The following is a 24,806-nucleotide window of genomic DNA, read 5'->3' as shown; positions in this document are numbered from 1 at the left end:
CAGCTCACCACTATTCTAACAATATCTGGTTGTTTGCTTTCTGGAGAGTGATTGTCATACTTGAATTGAAGAGAAAAATCAAACTAAGCTGGATACATAAAGAAGCTGTAGAACTTGAGTAAGAATGAAGTGAAAGTACATCTGTTTTTAAGCTGCCAGAGGTATTAATCAAGCGGAATATCATTTGGACAACTTTTTTAAAGACTTTATGAATAACTATCCTTTGCAATATCTTTAAGGTTAGCCTTTTCTGAACAAATGATTATAATTAGCAATAGCTTGCACATTTCTTTAGTTTTTATTTCAATGTACTTCAAATCAGTTCATAAAATGAAGGCAAAACATAAATTAAAATAAAGTTTAAACTTAGAGTTTGTAATCTAAGGCACACTTTATAAAGAAAACACAACAAAGTGAATCAAGCCATGCAAAGTATTCAGGTTTAATTTACTTTTCCACTAATGGTGCTTTTCAACGAGAAGGCATGAGTGACCTACAGAACTTCTGCTAAAAAGTTTTCATAATTTGACAGAATTAAGAAGCCACTATCCAGTATGTGGTTTCCTGATGTCATTAAACTTTTAATTGAGAATATGATGAAGAGAAACAAAAATTCCTATTGTAATATACTGGATGAGGCAGTTTTTCTGAAAGCCCACAACACAGACTAAAATGACATGTACATTTCATAAACATACAGTGATGTTGTGCTGGGCTAAGACCAAGGAAAAGCTTATGGTGTCAAACTGCTCTTAGATTTAATGAATTGCTTAGTACTAGTAAATACTAGTTGGAAAAAATCTTTGTCATGAACAGATTTTTTTTTTTAAATAAAGCTATTATAGATAGCTTAATGCTTTTGCTTGCTTTCTTTTTAATCAGTTTATTAATTCAGTTCAGAGAAGGGAACACACAAAGAAAGATGCCAGTTCTTTTGTAGGGCATGCTTTTAAGAAGAATACAAAGTTCTTGTCACCCTATTAGCTGGGTTTGCTTGTGCTCCGCTTTATAATTTACTGTTTCTCATAGTGGTTAGAGTTAAACGAGCTAAACTTTAGACATAAGAATTTTAAACCCTTAAAATACCATGTTGCAATATGCAATGAAACCTGTACATGAGATCACCCTTATTAGACTAAAAGATTTTTTTGGTGAGAAGGGACCGTTATGATCATCTAGTCTGAGTTGCATAACATAGGCCATAGAATTTCACTCAATAATTCTTGCTTAGAGTGCAGTAAGGGACTATAACCCCTCTAAATCATCTCCAAAAGTACTGAGTACAATTCTGCTTCACTTACATTAGGACACAACCTCCATTAACCAACTGATTTTTGTTAGCTCCCTTAGTGGTTGTTTAGGACAGGTTTCATTTTTTTCCCCTCACCCAGCTGGGACTATAAAGACATACACACCATGGTTGTCTTTTTAATCTTTTTAATTAAAAAAAACCCTATAGCAATTACATTTCAGTTTATTTTTGTGATTTATTTTTTTTCCACAAAGGAATGTAATGAGCAGATTTCTGAAGCTTTTAGTGAATTCAAAACCATACCCTATCCATGTCATCATACATGCATAGTGAAATGAGAACCATGAAAATCACATACACAGACACACACACAAATAAAACAAGGCACTGTTAAGAATGTATAGGTAGTAAATGACTAAAAGATTATTTATACATAAAAACTGGGGAGAAACTCCTAATGAGGAGTGCAGCAGTAATCATTTCAACACACTAAAACTGTAGATAATTTAGGGGTTCTCTGTTTAAAAGCCCAACTCGGTCCCTCTTGCCATATGTATTGGATCCCACATCAGTAGGTGAATAAATTGCTCCGATGTTGTTGCTGGATCGAACTAAAAAGTCAGCCAAACGTTGCGTCACACATGTAGCAGTGTTGCATTTCCGTTTCTCCAAGCGGTGACTGGTAACATAAAACAAACAGAGCCATGGTGAAGTCTAATGATGAGCAATCAAATGTCACCTCTAAAAGGCATTTTAACTGATAATGTAGGAGTTCTTTTAATGTGAGCACAAATATGTGAACAGTACAATATTCCTGCCTCCTACTTTGTGCCTGAAAAAAAATCACATTGTATGCTATTATCTATTTTAATGATAGGTGTAGGTTAAATTCAAAAACCTCAGGATTCATATGTCATTTTTATTGATATTCAGCACAGTAGCTTCTGGCACCTAGAATAACTGTAATAATAGTATAGTTAAGTCAGTAAGTGACAACAATGATTTAGCTCCAAGATTAACTTTTATGGCTATTTAGAGAACTTGCTGATATCATGAGAATGATTAGCATTATAATAATCACTTACATTTATTCAGTTCCCTTAATCTCAGAGAGCCCCATGCTGGTCCCATTAAAGTCAATGGCAAACCTGCAATTAATTTAAAAGGCAGCAGGATTGAGACTAGGGCTGTGGGGCAGATCCTGAGAGGTGCTCAGCATCTGCATCTTCCATTGGCTTCTGTACCATTCAAGCTTTGGCTCTGTACAAACAGTAATTCTTCACTACTGAAAATCAGCCACTTCTGTTGGAGCATAGCAGCATAGCAATACTGCTGTGGTGGGGGAGAGCCATTTTTGGACAGGGCCCTACCTTTCTTACAAAATGTGTCATTGAAACATCTGTGTGCAAAGAAAACCTCAGTTTTAAGGTCTTATCCAACTGACCCCCACACAGTAAGCTGCAGGGGACTCACTTCAGAAAGCGGAAGAGTTGAGTTCAAATCTTTGGTTCCAGGAAGCTCAGGGATTTCAAACTTCCTTCTTAGACCATTAAGCCATGCCCTTAAACAGACACTCTCTGCTGTTGACAATAGTTCCTGAAATAAGGACCATCTGTTCCAAAGGATTTCCCTTTACTTCTTCAAAGTAATCTATATGCTGATGTGACATGAAGTAAATTACATTTTGTTGATGAATAGGTCAAATAATTCATTGCAAATAATATGAATTTTGGCAATGTTACTCTGACTAATTTCTGATTAATAATTTCCCCATTAATTGACTCGGTCTAGTATTTAAAATGTCACATTATGTTTCAGCAGTGTGATTTTGAATCTCAGAGCCCAGGTGAAATAGAAACTGTGCTAAATGTCTGAGCTATAACAGCTGCTGGTTAGCAAATGGGTAATAGTTTATAAGTGATTCATATTTTAAACATGTCATATTTCAGTTAAATGGTGATTTAGGGTCTGATCCAACTTTCCTTGAAGTCAGTGGGAGTCTTTCTATTGACTCCAAGGGGAGCTTGATCAGGCTCTTAAAGCCGAGTAGAAAAGACATAAAATACTATCACACCGCCAGCAAACAATATATCATGGATGGGAAATTTGCTAAGTACTTTCACCTTGAAGGACAAATCAATCACTTATTCTCATGAAATTGCTAATCTGTTCATGAAGACAAAGCACCCATTCTCTTAAATGTTATAGGCCCAGGTACTAAAACTCTGGACCTATATTTTTACAATAGTTAACTTGCTGCATCAGTTTCATAATGTTATATATTTTATCAATACCTAACATTATAACACAGTTGAACAAAATGACACAAAAACTCATCATGGCTGTGAATGGAGAGTACCATTGGTTTCAGTGGGGTTTGCTTACTTTGAAGAGGGCTGTTAGGGACATTGATGAGTAGGGTATCAGACCTGACACTTGAAGAAAATATCTTGTAGAGAAATGTTTGATTTTAACTTTTTAAAATAAAGAGGACTAGCTATAAGAGTTCTGGGATTGTGTGTTCACTACCCATATTATATTGGAGGATAATCATTTTGGTTTGTAATAATCATTCTTTAGGTTGGAAGAGATACTGTGATCAGAGGTAACTATAAAAAGAGAGGTTTCAGAGTAGCAAAAAGAGATGCATTTAATGTCTGGTGAAGGAAAAGCATGTAAACATGCAGTAAGCAGACAGACCAGATAATATAGCTAATTTTCCTAGTGTTATTCAATACTGTTTATCACTTAGGATAAACTCCAAATTCTTTTAAAATTGCTATTTGTATATATCAAGAGTCTATTGAAAATCACATTTATGCATTTGTAAATGTACTACAAACTAGTGAAACTCTAGCATGACAAATTGTTTCTGTTGATTCTTGCTATGCTGAAATTGTTGTTTATCTCAAAAATGAGCAATCATTCACCTACTGAAGAAAGTAATATTTTAAAATAATTAAATTCACTCCAAAAGGAATTCTGTTGTACATGGAAAGAACTGTCATATGTCCCCCCTCACTGAGGCATGAAAAATTAACATTTAAATAGCAGATCCCTTTCAGAGTAAACCTCCTTTCAAAACATAACCTAAAAATTGTGTGCTGAAAATTCAGAGACCACATTTTGAAAGCTTTTCAGATTTCCATAACAGATCTGGTAAAACTGATTGTCTTTCCAACTATATTTCACTTTTTAACTTGAAATACTTTGCTTTACAGAATGGCTACATTTCTACCAAAAAGGATATTTTAAGCGCTCTTTGAGAGAATTTGAATAGAATTGAAGGGATCTAACAGAAAAGAAAAACGCTGGCACAAATTATGCTTCTTAATTTAATTCTATCTGGTTTAAATAGAAGAACGCAGAAGAGAATTGATACCTTTTTGGCTTTGCTGCAGCCGGTTGTGGCAATGCCCCATTAAGTCCCCAGGGTATATTCCTTGACAGGACTGGTAATAGCCATCCTTGTCTGTTGGAAGTCCCATCAGATAGATCATCAGCCACAGAGAATAGTCTTTAAACAATAACAAAATACACAGTGAAATTGAATAGCCCTATTTTGCTCATATTGTTTGATGGCAAAAGTGAATAAAGCAACAGTCTGAAACATCTGATTTCTCATTAAAAATAAATAAGATTTTTCATTACTTACCTTTCCATAGGTGTAGCCTCCAAGTAGCTTAAAGCAACAGAGAGCACAATGAAGACAACTGGCAGCTTTAGGTTGCACATCTTTCCTTCCTAAGTTTCTGAAAAGAATAATAATTCAAAACTAAAAGAGATCCTAAGTACTGTTCAACATACAATAGATCCGACCTCAGTGCTGTTCTAAACAGGCAATAGTTAATCTCTGCCATTAAATTAGAGCAAAAGCATGATCAAACTTTAGTGACACAACAAAGATAAATTCAGATGGCTCTCTAGTAAATTTTGGCATCTAGTGGATTAAATCCTCTTCCCATCTCCCTTGCTTTCTTTTCCCAACATTTTCTAAATTTTAGATTGTGGTTTCAGCTACAGATTGTACCGAGATCTTTCTTTTAGCCTTTCTTTGAATAATACTGTTCCTTAATAATGAGGCAGATTGTGCCCCCACCCCCTTAAAGTGTGTGTAGCTTTATATCTGAAATAACAGAAAGGATAAATCGTTTACCTTGTAGTGGTCAAGGAACTAACTGAAGAAGTTCAAAACACGTCTGTATTAGCAGGAAGGGTACATGCAACAATTCCACGCTTGCATCTGACTCTGCAGTATCCCTTTTTTCGTCCCTCCTTGCTGGCAAGTAATACAGCTCTTATATACCCTTTACACCTTTCTCAGCTCTGACATCAGGCAGCACAGAGAGACTCTGTCATTCATTTCCATCCCTATAGATAGAAAGTGCCCCAGAGATGAGAAGCAGTAGATGGGTCATTATTATAATAACACATCAGTAAATATTAACCTAGTCTATGCAATATGCCCTAATGAAACTACTGTAATACTATATTGCATACAGAACTAAAGCCACAATTTTACAGTTCTAATAAGATGCTGAGGTCATATTTCCTGGGGGCGTTTTCAAGGGCTAAATAAGGTAAGAAAAAATGATAAAGGAAGCAAAATGAAACACCAGATCAAAAGTAAATGAAACACAATAGACAGAAGTACTGGAAATCATGGAAAAGAGAAAAAATGATAGAGATTTGTAATAAATACACAAATATAAAAACCAAAATCAGAGCAAATGACAGGAAAGGATGAAACTTAGATGAGGACTGAGAGGAAAGAGGATGTGATTAAAACTGACCAGTAGGAATAGCTTGAACATCCAGAGAATAAGAGAATGGATAACACTTTCAGTTGAGTATAAGTTTTCCTGTTGCTAGTATGTTCTCTCTAGATATAGAATATTTCATACATGAAAACTAAAATAAATTAATGTTGTTAAGGATGTAAAGTCAGGCATATAAAAGTTAAGAAATTACAGAATAGAGGTTGCCCGTGCAATCTTCTTTCTGCCTCCTTGTGAGTATGCATTATGCTACAGAGTAAAATTTTCAGAAGCACCTAAGTGGGTAGGAGACACAGTCCTGTTTTCAAAAGTGACATGCGGCCAGATTTACAAAGGTATTTAGGTGCATAAAAATGCACATAGGCACCTATTGGGATTTTCAAAAGTGACTAAACAGATAAAGCACCTAACTTCCATTTAAATCAATTGGATTTAGTAGCCTAATCTGTTTAGGTACTTTACAAAATCCTTCTAAGTGCCTATGTACATCTTTTGGCACTCCCCCCCGCCCCTCCCCCAAAAAAAGACACTGTAAATCTGAGCCCTTAAGCTTATGAACGTTTGTTTTGAAATGGGGACTTAGCTCCTAAATCACTGTGGATACATCTACACTGCAATTAAAAACCCACAACTGGCTCATGCTAGCTGACTAGTGTGTGGGCTAGGGCAGTGGTTCTCAAAGCCAGTCTGCTGCTTGTTCAGGGAAAGCCCCTGGCGGGCCGGGCCGGTTTGTTTACCTGCCACGTCTACAGGTTCGGCCGATCGCGGCTCCCACTGGCCGCGGCTCGCTGCTCCAGGCCAATGGGGGCTGCGGGAAGCGGCGTGGGCCGAGGGATGTGCTGGTCGCCCTTCCCGCAGCCCTCGTTGGCCTGGAGCAGCAAACCACGGCCAGTGGGAGCCATGATTGGCCAAACATGCGGATGCAGCAGGTAAATAAACCAGCCCGGCCTGCCAGGGTGCTTACCCTGAATAAGCGGCGGACCGGCTTTGAGAATGACTGGGCTAGGGAACTCTTTAACTGTGATGTAGATATTTGGACTCAGGCTGCAGCCCGGGCTCTGGGACCCTGCAAGGTGGGAGGGTCTAACTGAGGTGTAGACATATCCTCAGGGCCGGCACAATCCATTAGGCGACCTAGGCGGTTGCCTAGGGCACTAACATTTGGGGGGCAGCGACTTTACCCACAGCCTTTAATCACATTTTTCCTACAGGTTCTCTGCCCATTCAGGGTACTGAATGGTTCTCAGTGAATGAAGCAACAATTTAATATTTCTTTTTATGCTTATCATTCGTTATGCGGCTATGTAATATATGTAATGCAAGTCTTCCAAACTATTTTATTTCCTCATGGAATTTTCTATTGTGATCATCACTGTTGCATGTGAATGCCTTACAAATGTTAATGGATTATTAGCCCACTTTTCAGATGGGGAACTGTAGCACAGAGATGTTAAGGCCAAAATTTATGTAAGTGTCCTAACTGAAGTGCCTCAATAATTGGCATCCAACTTGAGATGCTGAGGACCTGAGCCTTCAGAGGTGGCAGGTACCAACAACTTCCACTGGCATTCAATAGACTTGTGAGTGCTCAGCAGTTGTGAAAAATCAGACCCGAGGTAGCTCAAGTTTTTCACAGAGAAAATGAGAATCACACGGTTACTAGCCACATCTGAAAATTCTGGTTTAAGTGTTTTGCCTAACACAGGGAGTCTGTGGCAGAATCGAAGATATTTCTCATTTCCCTCTGTATCCAAGCCCAGTGCCTTACTCACAAGTCCATGCTTGTTTGTTGCAGCCCCCTGCCTCATTTATTACACACTTTCCAGTTTCTCTAGTGGATAAGGCAAGGTAGCTAGAGGCAACAGCAGCATCGGTTATATAACCTTGGCTTATTTGCCATCTATGCTGAGCACTGAGCCAGAGATCCTGTGGAAAAAGTAGCATGTGATCATGTAATTGAAGACTATTATAATGCATATGGACAAGGGGCAGAGTTAAGGTTGCCTAGGCACACTTATTTCTAATTGGCAGCCTTTCCTAACTTCTGAGTGCTTGACTTTGCAACTGTAACATTCTTTTAATGTAATTTTTTTGTCTTTGTATAAAATTTACTAAGTTTTTAAAAAAGAAAACTGAAAATCTAGAAATGTATAACCAAAAAGCCCTTTCACATCAGTTGTCAGCACAGGTTTGAACTGATACTGTCAGATCTATAGCACAGACCAACACTACATGAGCTAAAGGAGTAACTATTAGCAGCAGTAGACTGTTATCCTGTATGAAGAATAGTCACTAGAGTGGGACATACACTTTGCCAGTGGGTTACACAACTACGTTATTTGTGAGACAGCACTAGAATATTGGGAATTAGTGTTCCTGGGTTCTATTTCTGGCTTTGGGGCAGGGGGATTGTGGTCTAGTCCTTAGAATGGTCATAACAGGTGGCATAGCCAAGAAGATAGATTTGGCATTCTGAAAAAGCAGCAGTTGAAGTGGGTGCAGATGGGTCTGCCATACTAAAGAACTGGACCAAAACTTCAAAAATGTGTGCTTTAAGTTAGACATCTAAATCCTGAACTAAATGGTAGCTACTGGGTTCTTAGCACTTTTGAAAAATCAGGACACTTATTTAGGTGCCATAATGTGGACTTAGCACACCGGTTTTCAAAAATGTTTGCCCTATGTTCTGTTCCCAGCCCTTTTGTAAGTGACCTTGTGCAATCTCTGTTACCTTGCAGGGAGGGGAGAAAGAATAATACTTGCCTGCCTATAGCACCGGGATATGAGGCTTTGGACAATGTCAAGGATTGTGAAATAAACAAAAATATAAAAACCAGTGAGTGAAAGAGGTGAAACTGGATCTCATGGTGTCCCAAGCCCAGTGTATATTCTTTTAGGCCAACCAATGTTTTGGCGGGGCAGGCCAGGGCAGCTCAATGAGATTTACAGAGCATTTGCAGTACAGATGCAATGTTCAGAAAATTAAGGAATAGGTGCTTACAGAATGGCTCCCATAGATGTCTGTGATTGTGATAGATGTCTGTGATTCAGGTACTGCTAGGGTTACCATATTTGAACATTGAAAAAAGAGGACACTCCAAGGGGGCCCCCAGCCCTGCCCCAACTCTGCCCCTTCCCCACCCCCATTCCAAGCTCTTCCCCAAAGTCCCCACCCCAACTCCGCCCCCTCCCTGCCCCATTGGACCCCTTCCCCAAATCTCTGCCCCAGCCCCGCCTCCTCCCCTGAGCGTGTCACATTCCCCCTCCTTCCCCCTCCCTCCCAGCTGCGTGAAACAGCTGTTTTGCTGCACAAGTGCTGGGAAAAAGTGGGCACTCTCTCGAGTAATCAACATTCACTCTTTCTCAAAGGATCAATTCTTCTATGGGGAAAAATAATAATGGCAAAATCCCGGAGGTTTTTAGATATTTAAAAATTCCTCCCGGGCGGCGATTTAAGAACCAAAAAGCCGAACATGTCCGGGAAAGTACGGACATATGGTAACCCTAGGTACTGCTGTGATGCATGATCTTGCTCCTTCCAGCAAATTACACTTTTGCTCAGTTACTCTTGGGCCATCATTGCCTTGGGGAAAGTTCTTCTGTGTTCCTAAAGACAAACCCTGTATCTGCTGTTGCACCGACTAAGCATTCTGTACTATACACTGATGCTCTCATCTTACATATTTGCTCTATTAAAAGGGCACCAAAATTTGTGCCCCCATTATTTGTGGGGGTGTATGTATGTGTGACTGTATTTTTTTTTCTGTGCCTCTGTAACACAAACAATGTATGTGCTGGGCCACCTGTTATGTTCTGTTAATAGTAACTGTGGTGGGTTACACAGCTAATGTCAAGTTATAGAGGTGCTAATTTATAAAGGGCACCAACTGCATTTGCATCATAAATGATTTTATGGGTATCGTCTCTCAAACATGCTTTTGCAATCAGAACTTTGGTATGTTGTCCTCACTTAGCATGGATCACTTCAGTGGTGATACAAATTCAGCTGTGCCTCCTGTTGACCCCAAACTGAGGACAAATCCGTTTAATAAGCGGCTGTTGGTAGGGTGACCAGATGTCCCGATTTTATAGGGACAGTCCCAATTTTTGGGTCTTTTTCTTATATAGGCTCCGATTACCTCCCACTCCCGTCCCGATTTTTCACATTTGCTGTCTGGTTACCCTAGTTGTTGGTGATAGTAGCAGCAGGCACAATAATGGGAGTGGGAGCAAAGACAATTTTTCCTCTATGAAGGCCTGTAACTTGATTGGGGGGGGGGGGGGGAAATCAGGTAGTTTGGATGGTTAGGAAAAACTGGGTACAAACTGGTATAGAATCATAGAATATCAGGGTTGGAAGGGACCTCAGGAGGTCATCTAGTCCAACCCCCTACTCAAAGCAGGACCAATCCCCAATTAAATCATCCCAGCCAGGGCTTTGTCAAGCCTGACCTTAAGCCTTTCATCTGGCCATAGTTTATAAAGTCATAATTGGCCATCAGTGCCAAGTAGTTAGAGGTCCAGAACTGTAGTCCAGCTGAGAAGACCTCTGACCCATAAGGTCCAATGTCTTACCCTCCCTGTCTGCCAAGGTGGAGCACTGGTGTTGTTTCATCTACACTGACTCAGCCTGTATCACCAAGGAGTTAGGTGGAGGGTATGAAAATATAAATTCTGCCTCCTTAGGGGGGGACGTAGTATCTTCTCTCGGCCCATCTTTTCTCGGCCCCCATTTGGGGTCAGTGTGCATATGATCAAGGTATGCCACATGGTGCATGCCACTTAAAGAATGGCCTCATTGATTGGTAGAGCCACCCTTGCCAGTACTGATGTGTGCAGAATGTCTAGTAGCTGATGCTGACTGTCCTGCACTTCTTCTAGTAGGATCAAGAGCATTGGCTATCCTCTGTATCAGCTCTTGAAACCGTCAGTCGTCTCGTGGCGAGGAAGGTGTCGATGACATGGCAACATTTGGAGACGACCAAGGGAATCTCTCCAGATCCGCCGGTACCATAAGAATCGGGCTAATCGGTGCATCCTCTAACCCCATGTCCGAACGTCTAACTGGACGAAGGTTGTAGGAGTGAGATGGGGAATCCTCCCAAGTTGAACGGGACCGCTCTCAAGGTGAATACTGAGGCCATGAGCTCCAATATGACCAACCCGGTTGATCCTGCTGCTATTGAGCCTGTGCTCAAAGAGCTGGGTACTACCTCTGTGGGTAAGGCAAAGTGGGGAACTGTCACAGTGCCATCAGAACCCTTCAGTAGTCATGCTTCTGGAACAGAAGTGATGGGCCACGCCAAACGTTTGTATCCTCAGAACTGGAGACTTCCACAAATGGCGGTGACAATGGAGCTGTCAGAATGGGGTCTGTCAGAGTGGTATGAGAAGCAGGTGGCAGAAGTTTCATGGTTCGACCACCATTCCAGAGGACATGCTTCCATGCTGATGATGCTCGTTAAACAAATGTGTTAATTAAATTTGTGACTGAACTCCTTGGGGGACAATTATATGTCTCCTGCTTTTACCCACATTCTGCCATATATTTCTCTACTTCCACAGCAGTCTCGGATGACAACCCATCATATGTTGTTCGATTTAAGAATGGTTTCATTGCATATTTGACAAAATGCAAAGAAGGTACCAGAATGAGATTTCTAAAGAGAGCTACAGTACTGGACCCAAGGTTTAAGAATGTGAAATGCCTCCCAAAAGGGATGAGGTGTGGAGCATGCTGTCAAAAGTCTTACAAGAGCTATGCTCCAATTTGGAAACTACAGAACCCAAACCACCTAAAGAGAAAATCAACCTTCTATTGGTGGCATCTGACTCAGATGATGGAAATGAATGTGCATCAGTCTGCACTGCTTTGGATCATTATTGAATAGAACCCATCATCAGCATGGAAGCATGTCCTCTAGAATGGTGGTCGAAGCATGAAGGGTCGTACAAATATTTAGCGCATCTGGCACATAAATACCTTGCAATGCCAGCTACAACAGAGCCATGTGAACACCTGTTCTCCTTTTCAAGTGACATTGTAAATAAGAAGCAGGCAGTATTATTTTCTGTAAATGTAAACAAACATATTTGTCTTGGCGACTGGCTGAACAAGAAGTAGGACTGAGTGAATCTGTAGGCTGTAAAGTTTTACCCTGTTTTATTTTTGAGTGAAGCTATGTAAAAGAAAAATTAAAAAATTCTACATTTGTAAGTCGCACTTTCATGATAAAGAGCACTACAGTACTCATCTGAGGTGAATAGAAAAATACTACTTCTTTTGTTTATCTTTTTACAGTGCAAATATTTGTAAGGAAAAATAATATAAAATGAGCACTGTACACTATGTATTCTGTGTTGTAATTGAAATCAATATATTTGAAAATGTAGAAAACACCAAAACTATTTAAACAATCAAGATTCTATTATTGTTTAACAGTGAGATTAAAACTGCAATTAATTGCAATTATTTTTTAATCTCACGATTAATCGCAATTAATTTTGTTAATCATTTGACAGCCCTAATGAAAAGCATTTTGGTGTCATAGTGGAGAAGTAACGCAACATGAGCTTCCAGTGCAATACTGTGCCAAAGAGGACCAATGAGATTTTTGGATGTATAAACAGTGAGTAGGAGCGAGGAGGTGATTTTACCTCTGTAGACGGCACTGGTGAGACAGATACTGGAAAACCGTGTTTAGTGCTGGTACCCACATTTTAAAAAGGATGCTGAAAATTTGAAGAGGGCGCAGAGATGAATCACAAATGATTCAAGGGCTGGAAAAAATGCCTTAGTGTGAGAGACTAACAGAGCTCAGTTGCTTAGCTTGTCAAAGAGAAGATCCAGAGCTGACTTAACTACAGTGTATAAGTATCTTCATGGGAAGAAAATACTGGGTACCAAAGGACCATTTAATCTACCAGGGGCAGGCATAACAAGAACAAATAGCTATAAGTTAACGCCAGCCAAATTCAAATTAGAATTAAAGCACACATTTTTAACAGAGAGTGTGATTGGAACAGACTACCAAGGAAAGTGGTGAATTCTCTATCTCTTGAAGTCTTTAGCTCACGACTGGATGACTTTCTGGAAGATATGCTTTAGTCAAACCCAAATTATAGGCAAATGAAATTTAATGTGGATAAATGTAAAGTAATGCACATTGGAAAAAATAACCCCAGCTATACATACAATATGATGGGGGCTAATTTAGCTACAACTAATCAGGAAAGAGATATTGGAGTCATGGTGGATAGTTCTCTGAAGATGTCCATGCAGTGTGCAGAGGCGGTCAAAAAAGCAAACAGGATGTTAGGAATCATTAAAAAGGGGATAGAGAATAAGACGGAGAATATCCTATTGTCCTTATATAAATCCATGGTACGCCCACATTTTGAATACTGTGTACAGATGTGGTCTCCTCATCTCAAAAAAGATATACTGGCACTAGAAAAGGTTCAGAGGACAACTAAAATGATTAGGGGTTTGGAATGGGTCCCATATGAGGAGAGATTAAAGAGGCTAGGACTTTTCAGCTTGGAAAGAGGAGACTAAGGGGGGATATGATAGAGGTATATAAAATCATGAGTGATGTGGAGAAAGTGAATAAAGAAAAGTTATTTACTTGTTACCATAATATAAGAACTAGGGGCCACCAAATGAAATTAATGGGCAGCAAGTTTAAAACAAATAAAAGGAAGTTCTTCTTCACACAGAGCACAGTCAACTTGTGGAACTCCTTGCCTGAGGAGGTTGTGAAGGCTAGGACTATAACAGCGTTTAAAAGAGAACTGGATAGCTTCTTCACTCATGTTGTAGAAGGAAGAATGGTTGGTGCTGCCACAGAAGGAAATTCTAGAAATAAGAAACATGATAATGTACAAGAGGGTGCTGATGCTGATTATTCTTATGAGGATGAGATCAGCAGCATTGGTGCTGTATGGGTTTCTTAATCTAGAAAAGCCAAACAAGGGAAATAAAACCTGCAGTTGCACCTGTTAAAATCAAAATTGACAGTACAATGACTGATGAATTCTAGGTCTGAATGCAACTGCTACCTATAGTTCATAAAATAATGATTCCTTGGCTTATTCTCCAAAAGGCTAGCATCCAGTGTGGTATTTGGGAATGGCTACTTATGAGGCATGGCTCCTTTAAGAAACCAGGAAGTGGGGCTAGGAGGAGAAAGAGGAGGGGCCCCAGTGGCGGTCAAGAGGAAGAGAAACCTAGAGGGGGTGCCAGTAAGACTCCTGGAATAAAGTTTGTTCTTGTTTGCATTTAAACCTGAGTGGTCTTCAAGTTTATTGGGATACCAAATCCAACACTACTCTCTTTTGGATCTGGATTTTTTTGAAATAGTTAAGTGTAGGAAGTGACATAAGTCCTGCCCACATCATTATATGGCCAGTGATACTTGTTACAGTATGTGCCTACTCATGTTGAGGTCCATATTGATTATGATTGTATACCAGAAGGAAAAGCACATCTAGGTGTTGCATTTTCTTGATCAGGAACAGATGATCTTTCCAATCCCTTTTGTAACAAATCTCACAAGAGTGTCTTTGTCTAAGACTGTTATGCCTTCAATGTCACTTAGAAGTGTTCATTAACGATAAACCTCTGGCAGTGAGAAAAGTTCTAGTGAAGATGCGGACAATAATAGTGAAATACAACAAATCAGCAATGCCATGCTAATTACCACCTTTGCTACCACACATTACCCTATTGCTTACTACTATGTTTTCCACCTATAGCACTGCCTATAAGAATTCATCTATAACAAGATATTCAGCTTTCAGCAATGTTGCCATAAGTGTCTCTTGCAAGCAGTTTAAAACTTTGCCAAACATTTGAGAGAATAACACTTAGAACTCAGGGACAGAACTATTGCTTTTACTCCAAAAATATCTGATGCAAGTTATAGACTTCAAGTAAAAATTCTAAAAGCGCCTAAATGCTTAGCAACCTATGACCCATTTTCAAAAATGATTTAGGCACTTAGGGCCAGATTGTTAAAGGTATTTAGGTGGCTAAAGATGCAGATAGGTACTAAGTGGAATATACAAAAGTACCTATACCAATTAGGTGTCTAACTTGGTTGGGTGCTTTTGAAAATCCCACTAGAAACCTACTTGCATTGTTCAGCACCTAAATACCTTTGAAAATCTGACCCTTAGTTGCCTAAATCCCATTTTCATTCAATAAGATTTAAATTCCTAAGTCACTTTTGAAAGCAGGCTCCTAAATCACTTAGAAACTTTTCAAAATTTTAGCCCAAACTGTGAGTCTAGCATCCAGCCTGAATAGCTGGTCAGGGACTAGGGCAGATGTGCAGGATAGCAGAGAGAAGGCTGTGGAGTAGACACCTCTTACCCCAAACTAGATCCTCACTTGCCCACAACATGCTGGTAGGCAGTGAGCTGCTATAGGGCCGAGCTCCATGCACAATTGAGCTGTTTGGAAACATTGTGACAAAACATTTTCTCATAAAAATTTGCTGATTTGTCAAAATCAAATGTTTCTCTGAGATGGTTCAATTTAGACAGAAGTTTCCATCGGAAACCTGCATGGGTTCCTGCCAGGTTGTCAGCCTGGGTCCTTAGCAGCACAACTGGCAGGGAGGTAGGAGCCTGGAAGCCTTGGCTCCCAGCTCCTTAGCAGTCTGGGCCCCCAGGCTGTGGGGCAGCCCACAATGTAGACTGCCCTGGAGCTGGAGCTTCAGTGGAGCTGGGCAGAGAACTGTTATTCTGTTACATGGAACATTTTGAAATTTTGGGGGTTTGTGCTAAATTGTAATGAACCAAATTTTGAAATCCTCTGTGAAATGAGTTTAGTGTTCCCTGCCTAGCTTGAGTGCACCCCTTCTACAGCCCTCCAAATCCTGTTCAGCCTTCACATCAGTTCCACTACCAGCAGCTCTCAGTATCCACTGAGGAGGTGACAGGATGGGCTTCTAAGTGTGCGATATATTAGTATCAAGAGGCTTGGAGTCTTCTTGTAGCTTTTTGTGATGCAGGGGGAGAAAAGGTAATGAGAGAGGAGTGACTACAGCTGTGACAGGTGTAGCAATATCATTGAAATTGGAGGGAAAAAGTCAGTTTGGGTGAAACAAATCATTTAGTTTGACCTGAAACAAAATATTTCATTTTTGAGTTTTTAATCTTTTTAAAAATAAAATTGAAGTAAATTTTGAAACAAAAAAGCATTTTGAACTGAAAAAAAATCAAAACATTTAATTTAAAAAATATCATAACAAAATGTTTCAATTTTTTCAGAATTTTTAATTTTTTGGTTTTTTATTCCTACCAAAACAATTTGGCAAGTTTTGGCAATTTGGGAATATTTCAGTTAACCCAAATTTGCATTTTTCAGCAAGAAAGAGTTTTTTGTCTAAAAAATTTCACCAGCTTTATGCAGAGATACCTGTGTTTTGAGGATGCTACAGTGAAACCAGAAAACCTCTCACGTTCTATCTATGTCTATTTAAACGCAAGTGAAACACAAATAAAAATGGAGCAAACAGGGAGCAATCCAGCATTCAGAACATAACAAAAAAGGCTTGCTTTTTTAAAATAAATCTCCACTGACCCATATCAACTCCTATTTTATACAACTAAGTTTTAGCTAAGTTTTCTTTTAAACTGTTTCACTTTCAACAATCAGGTTCCCCCTCCCTACCAGTTACAGAGAGAGTGACAATCTAGCTTTGTCTTAAAACACTCTTAGTCTTACAGATGATGTTGTCTTGACAGCTCTGCTATTAATAGTGGCATTTTCCCTTTGGTTTAAAAAGGAGAGTTGTGCTGAACTTAGAATCAGTCATGTTGGTAATAGTTTTCCACTAGGAGCAAGTGCAGTGCACTAGCTTACGTAGGTGGATTTACGTTGGCAAATGGCGTGAAACATAAATGAACTTATCTATTGTATGTCGGCATGTGCAGAGTAGGTTACTTATTGTGTTTTAAAGAGAAGTGAAATGGTGCTGCCTTAAAAGTTATTTAAAACTTAAGTTATTGCATGTGAGAGGAGAGAACCTGACCTTTTTGTTCTACCTGATGATGAGAAAGGAGTTCAAAAAGCACTAGTTACATGAATCAGTACAGGAAATTGTCCTTCTAATTTAACAAGTCATTAAAAATTCATTAGAAGATTGGCATATTTAACTGGAAAAATTCAGCAGATCTCTGCTAACAGCTATGGCAGTGCAATTTACAACAAATGCTATTATTTTGCATATGATTAGCAGCCGTACCACCTCAGGCCGCAATCTTGTCAGATCTCACAGTCCAGAACCAATGTGGAATAGTCATAAGAACATAAGAATGGCCATACTGGGTCAGACCAATGGTCCACCTAGCGCAGTATCATGTCTTCTGACAGTGGCCAGTGCCAGATGCTTCAGAGGGAACGAACAGAACAGGTCACTTTTGAATGAGCCATTCCTTGTCCCCATCCAGTCTCCGCTTCTGGCAGTTGGAGTTTAGGGATGCCCGGATCATAGGGTTGCATCCCTGATCACCTTGGCTAATAGCCATTGATGCACCTATCCTCCATGAACTCATCTATTTCTTTTTTGAACACAGTTATACTTTTGGCCTTCACAACATCCCCTGGCAATGAGCTCCACAGGTTGATTATGCATTATGTGAAGATGTACTTCCTTTTGTTTGTTTTAAAATTGCTGCTTATTAGTTTCATTGGGTGACACCTAATCCTTGTGTTACGTGAAGAGGTAAATAACACTTCCTTATTCACTTTCTCCATACTGTTCGTGATTTTATAAACTCTATCATATCCCCCCCTTAGCTGTCTCTTTTTTAAGATGAACAGTCCCAGTTTGTTTATTCTCTTCTCATGTGGACTTGGTTCCATACCCCTAATCATTTTTGTTGCCCTTCTCTGCACCTTTTCCAATTCTAATAGCTCTTTTTTGAGATGGGGTGGCCAGAACTATATGCAGTATTCAAGGTCTGGGCTTCCATGGATTTATATAGTGACATTATAATAGTTTCTGTCTAATTATCTATCCCTTTCCTAATGGTTCCTCTTTTTTGACTGTCGCTCCACATTAGGTGGATATTTTCAGACAGCTATCCATGATGACTCCAAGAGCTCTTTCTTGAGTGGTAATAGCTAATTTTAAACCCATAATTTTGTATGAATAGATGGGATTCATTTTTTGAATGTGCATTACTTTGCACTTACTAACATTGAATTTCATCAGCCATTTTGTTGCCCAGTCACCCAGTTTTATGAGATTCTACTGCAACTCTTCACAGTCAGCTTTGGACTTAACTTTCTTGACTAATTTTGTATTGTCTGCAAACTTTGCCATCTCACTGTTCACTGCCTTTTCCAGATCATTTATGAATATGTTGAATTGCACAGGTCTCAGTACAGATCCCTGGGGGAACCCCGCTATTTACTTCTCTCCATTGTGAAAACCAACCAGTTATTCCTGCCCTTTGTTTCTTATCTATTAATCAGTTACTGATCCAGGAGAATACCTTCCCTCTTATCCCAGGACTGCTTAGTTTGCGTAACAGCCTTTAGTGTGGGACCTTGTCAACTGCATTCTGAAAGTCCAACTACACTATATCCACTGCATCAACCTGGTCCACATGCTTGTTGACTCTCTCTAAGAATTCTAATAGATTGGAGAGGCATGATTTCCCTTTACAAAAGCCATGTTGACTCTTCCCCATCGTATCGTGTTTATCAATGTGTCTGATAATTGTGTTCTTTACTATAGTTTCAAACAATTTGCCTGGTTCTGAAGTTAGGCTTACTGGTCTGAAATTGTCAGGATCATCTCTGGAGCCTTTTTAGAAAATTGGCATTACATTAGCTACCCTCCAGTCATCTGGTGTGGAGGCTGATTTAAGCATAGGTTACATACCACAGTTAGTAGTTGTGCAATTTCAAATCTGAATTTCTTCAGAACTCTTGGATGAATACCATCTGGTCCTGGTGACTTATTACTGTTTAATATATCAATTTGTTCCAAAAACAACCTCCTGTTGACACTTCAATCTGGGACAGTTCCTCAGAATTGTCACCTAAAAGAATGGCTTAGGTGTGGTGATCTCCCCATATGCTCTGTAGTGAAGAATGATGGAAAGAATTAATTTAGCTTCTCCGCTACTGCCTTGTCTTTCTTGAGTGCACCTTTAATACCTTGATCATACAGTGGCCCCACTGACTGTTTGGCAGGCTTCCTTCTTCTGATGTGCATAACATTTTTTTTTTTGCTATTAGTTTTTGTATCGTTAGCTAGTTGTTCTTCAGATTCTTTCTTGGCCTGACTTATTACAGTTTGACACTTGACTTGCCAGAAGTTATGCTCCTTTCTATTTTCCTCAGTAGGATTTGACTTCCAATTTTTAAAAGTTGCCTTTTTACCTGTAACCATCTCTTGTACTCTGCTGGATAGCCATAGTGGCATTTTTTGATGCTCTTGCTGTTTTTTTTTTAAATTTGGGATATACATTTAGTTTGAGTCTCTATTATGGTGTTTTTAAATACTCTCTGTGCAGCATTACACTCATTTCAGTATTTCTGTGTGAATCTTCAGGGAAACCTCAGGGGCTGCAGAAAATTCCCTAACATTTTTCACAAGAACAATGTCCTGGACAAATTTCAGTTTGCCTATCTACATTCTACCTACAATTTCAACTGGATACAGCTCAGCATTATTTCTATCATAGGCCCTAATTCAGGAAAGCATTGGAGAAAGCACTTAACTTTAAGAACATGTTAAACAGCTACCATATTCAAATTCCTTGGTTCAAGCATTTCAGTGGTTTTGACTGGGAAAGCCAAGAACTTTGGGATGTTTTGAGGTGAAAGGTAATGCACAGATGAATTACACTTTATATTAATGGTTCCATTTGTAAATGGTTTACACAGGCTTAATAAAAGATTAATAGATTTTATAATCCGGAGTTATAGATGGTTATAAGCATCTCAGTAGGAGTGGCAGAAGATTATAAGCAATTTATTGGCCTGTTGGGTTCTATAATAATCTATAACAATTGATTCACCAGTTATTAGAACGCCTATATAAATTATTTATAAATGGAGCATTGATATAAAGTGTGACCCACAGAGGCCAGATATTTTTATTATGATAGATTTAAGATACACTATGCTACCTGAATTCAATCTTTTCATTTCCAGTGTTAAAAGAGAAAATGTGTAACTTCAACATTTATCAGCAAAAATGTCTGTTTTTGGAGATCCTATAAACATTGCCCAATATTTTAAAAACTGGAACCTAAAGTTAGGAAACTAAGTCCATATTTAGGCTCTTAAATAGGTGTCATGATTTTCAAAAGCACTAAATCCTGAGTAGCTCCCATTGGGAGATGAGGGTCTTTCAAACCTGGCAGGACTCATCAATACAAGAAGAAATCTGTATTTAAAAATATACTTAGAAATTTTGAGGGTATTACCTTTTAAACATTCTCTGTTAACCAGGAGACTAACAAGATGTATGATGATATCAGTGCACACAAAGCATGTTATCACAAGCCAAAAAATTGGGGCCTGATGGATAACGAAAGTGAAATGCTTTCAGGTTATATAAACCATTGACTGATGAATCATACTTAATGGCATTTTTCAGAGAGAAAGACTCAGGAGAGACTTTGAAGCTTTTGAACTGCCAGTCAACCTTCAGCACATTTGTTACTTTATGAAAAGTTAAAGGATGTTCACCATATAATATGCCTCGTTAGCAGAAAACTGACAAACCGGAACACACAACAAATTTCTTTGAATCTTCAGCAGAATATCTTCCTGCCCAAAACTGCATCTTTGGGTATTCACCATTTTTTTTCTATAAGTCAATTAATTTGGAAAGCTGCTTTGACAGCCGCAACATTTTATGTTTCCTAACATTTAAAAATAGAAGTTTGTGTAACAGAATGTCTTAGTAAATTTACCACATGGCTGGAAGACATCAACCTGTTTTATTTAGAAAACAATGATAATACAATACATAATGGAAATTATTATGCTAAATAGTGTTCTGATAGACTTTGGCTTCTATCTAAATTACCAGGGATAATAATTAAAATAAAATAATAGTTAATAATAGTTTGTACTTATGTCAGAGTAGTTTTCATCTGAAGAACTGAATGTGCTGAATTACTATTATTCCCATTTTACAGAGGGAGAAATTGAGGCAGGGGGAGTTTAAGTGGCTTGCCTACAGTCAGACAGTCAGTCAGTGGCAGACTGGGAAACAAAGCCGCACTAACTCCTGAAGCCATGATCTAACCACTAGGCAATGCAGTCTTTCAGATAAGAATAGACTGTCCCCTAAGCCACCTCACACTCAAAATCTAAACTCAGGGGTTAAAGTAAGAGACTGTGCATGTGTTTAGGGGAGAACACAGCTCCTCATCCTCTGCTAAATGCAGAGGGAAGCTTTGCCTCCTCTGCCTGGCTTGGGAAAGCAGTGTTCTTGAAAGTTCCCCAATGCAGTGAGATCTCCCTCTCTTGTTTCAACCTATTGTGACAACTTCCTGAACCAACACTGCTTTAAATGAAAAAACTTCAGTTAACTTGCCTACTATCTCATTATTTTTCATCCTCTCTCTGTGTTTCCCAGCTCTAACTGGGTCTGGAAGAGAAAGACCCCCAATACCACAAGGACAACAGTTTTCACTATACCTATTTCCAGTCCAATTAGAGGCCATATGTATAGGAAACTACTTGACAGAGATTGTTTTTGTGAGATTCCCAGTCTGGTTTTTGCAGATCATCCCAAAAGGCAAAGACATGCATCCACACTTTGGGTACTTAGCCAAATGAAAGCAGAACTCTGAGTGGCAGATTCTGTGCTGTGCAGCACAGAGGGAAGGATGGCTTTAAGCCACTTGAGTGTCGCTCGGATTCTAGGTCAGCAGGCAGCTGACATGGAGGCTACTGTAATTTACAGCTGCCTTACTCAGCGTGCCTATGGACTTCACTACACCCTAGGGCAGCCCACAACATGGGTGGTGTGTGACTCCTCCATTTGGGGAGGCTGTGCACACCTGGACTGTGGCCCCACCCCGAGGCCCGTCCCCACTCAGCTTCCTCCCCATGAAACTCTGCCCACACTCCACCCCCAGTCCCACTCAGCCCCCTTCTCGAGGCCCACCCTGCTGCCACTTATGCCTCTTCGCCCACTCCTCCAGCGCTCCCCCACCGGCCACTCACTACTTGTGCGCTTATTTGCTCCCTCTCCCATCCCTCCCTCACCGCTTGCGCTTCTTTGCCCCCTTCCCCAGCCCCCCACCGCCAGCTGGCCGGCCGCTCACCCGCCCCTCTTCACCCTCTCGCACAAGACCCTCATGTGGGTGGAGTGGGGATGGGAAGAGGCAAAGCCTTGGGGAAAGAGGACTCATGGGAGCCTCAGGGCCGGGCCACAGCTGGCCAGGGTGCCCACTCTTTCGGTGGCGGCACGCTCCAAAGACAGCGGGCTGGCTGTTTGGGGAGGCTTAGCTTCCCCTGGCCTCTTATACCCGCCTCCGATGGTCCACAATCTCAGTAATGCTCAGCTCTAGTATGGATGCTTCCCCTTTCCCTCCTAGTTCCACTCCAGCACATTCCCTGTGTGTAGAGTGCCTCTGCACTGCTTGTGTGCTCTACACTGCTCTTGTGCTGGAGGAAAGGCCTTTGTGGTCTTTATATGCTAGCAGAAAGGTATATAATATCCCAAGTGGCAGCCAGGATTGGCCCCTGAATCTTCTGAAGTTCATCCATGGCTATATAAAATATTGCCCTGCTTTTAGATTAGTACCAATAGGTTTCCTGGACTGAAATATAAGATGGAGACTTGGGGTCAAATTCTGCATTTCCTACTCATCACTGGAGATTTTTAAGAGCAGGTTAAACAAATACTTATCAGGGATGGTCTAGATAATACTTAGCCCTGCCATGAGTGCAGGGGACTGGAGTAGATGACCTCTCAAGGTCCCTTCCGTTCCTATGATTCTACTCAAACAAAGTCCCATTGACTTCAACAGGAGAGTTATTTGAGCAAGAGTGCATAATTTCTCCTCAAAACTTATTATTTTAATACATCCTGCAAACTATAGATTGGAAATTCTTCACAACAGGGGCCGTCTTTATTCTGTATATTGAAGAGTGTTAAACATATGTTCAGTGCCTAACAAATAACAATAATCATTAATAAAAGCATTTTTTTGGAGTGCACTGTAATTTCTTTGAATCAATACAGTCTAATCTTTATATTTTAAGTATTTCTAAGGCACCCACCCCTTGGGACTCAAAGGGCTTCTAATGCCCTTTGAAATACATTTCTTTATGTATTTGTGATCTGTGAACCTCAAAAGATTTGGAGGTTCAAGTTTAGACAACCACACAAAAGTTCAGATGCTTGTTCAATAGCACTTTGATCTAAAAATTGATGAGGAAATGTCACGACCTCGTTTTCTCTCAAGATTTTTGGCAGTTTCTGGTTTGCCCAAGTCAATGATAGTCAAAATAGGCTGGTGGTATGTCTAGAACCCTGCTCAGGACAAAATGAAGTTCAGAGGCTTGTGAAAATATATTCCTTCCTCATCCAAAGGTCAGAAAGTCTGGAATTCCCTATCCCCAGAATCATGGAGCAAAGTTAAGGACAGCAGCCCTTCTTCACCTGCAAACAATAGCCTCAAGTTGTCTTATCTTCTTACAGTTCAGTGTAGTTTTTCTATCTTCACGATGCCTTAAGAAAAATAGAACAAAAGAATCTAAATGAATCTTCCATGAAGTTAGAACCCCCTTGGGTACATTGAAAATACAGTTGTGCAAGCTGACCAAATTAGGGCAAATTAAAAATGAGTTTGGGAGTATTAAGTTTAAGCAAAGTGTACCGGAAACAAGTCTTGTATAATGAGCAATCTGAATCTCTGGAAACGTAGGCATTTGAATGTCAAATCTCAGTTCAGATAAACCGGAATATACATTAATTTGACGTCTTTCTGAAGATGCATTAGTCTTTAAAATAGAAAATGTGGGTATTTTTGTAAACAGAAAAGAGGGCAATTATTTGTTTTAAGATTCTAAAATGCAGATTGTTTATGACATGCTCAGTGTAAAAGCAGAGCTCTCTAAACTGGGGCCATGGAACCATAACTACTGTAGGCGCATGCCATAAATTACTTAAACTGCTGCCTAGATTGTTTTTCTGTGATAAGGAAATAAGTACTTTAAGGGAAATTGTCAAGTATCTGCTATCTAGTTTTTATAGATGTATTTATTTTGCTCACTACTGCTTGTAATTCCCTTATCATTTAGGGCCTGAGTCTGCTGTCTTACTCACACTAAGCAGCAATTTTTCATGAAAATAATCCTGTGGAAGTCTATGGGATTACTTGTGTGAGGAAGGACTCCTCACTTGAGTAAGGGTTGCCCTTAAAAATTACATAATAAGATGCTCTCCTTCAGATTTTATCCATGTCTATTTAGCAAAGATCAGGGCTTTTCTGCTACTGTTTTGTTTGCTTGTTTTCCAAAGCCTAACATGTTGTGGGGCATAATTTCAAAAGTTCATGTGCATTAAAATGGACAGCTGCATAAGTATGACTGGAATACAAACTTTTGAAAATATGGCCTTTTCTGACCCATTGTACAAAAACTTTGACTATTGCTTAGAATAAATAGACAAGAATTAAAAAAATAAAATACCCTATAATTAGCTAATGGTTAATGGCACAATAGTTGGGTATGTGTGTGTGGAGAGAGAGGCATACAGAAGAAGAGATTAGCACCAAGA

The 24,806-nt window shown here is 39.6% G+C and overlaps 1 protein-coding gene across 1 annotated transcript; it reads right to left on the bottom strand.

Annotated features, from left to right (window-relative positions):
- Positions 1 to 324: 324 nt before the first annotated feature.
- Positions 325 to 23,723, bottom strand: IAPP (islet amyloid polypeptide). Its single transcript, XM_034758089.1, has 5 exons — positions 23,688 to 23,723; positions 5,409 to 5,623; positions 4,908 to 5,004; positions 4,635 to 4,769; positions 325 to 1,931 (listed from the first exon to the last, which is right to left on the bottom strand). Exons 3-5 carry the CDS (start codon positions 4,985 to 4,987, stop codon positions 1,742 to 1,744), a joined length of 405 nt encoding a protein of 134 aa, XP_034613980.1. The 5' UTR covers positions 4,988 to 5,004; positions 5,409 to 5,623; positions 23,688 to 23,723; the 3' UTR covers positions 325 to 1,741.
- Between the last annotated feature and the right edge of the window lie 1,083 nt (positions 23,724 to 24,806).

Source organism: Trachemys scripta, chromosome 1 (assembly GCF_013100865.1).
Source record: "Trachemys scripta elegans isolate TJP31775 chromosome 1, CAS_Tse_1.0, whole genome shotgun sequence".
NCBI lineage: Eukaryota > Metazoa > Chordata > Testudines > Emydidae > Trachemys > Trachemys scripta.
This window is presented reverse-complemented; position numbering and strand designations above follow the sequence as displayed.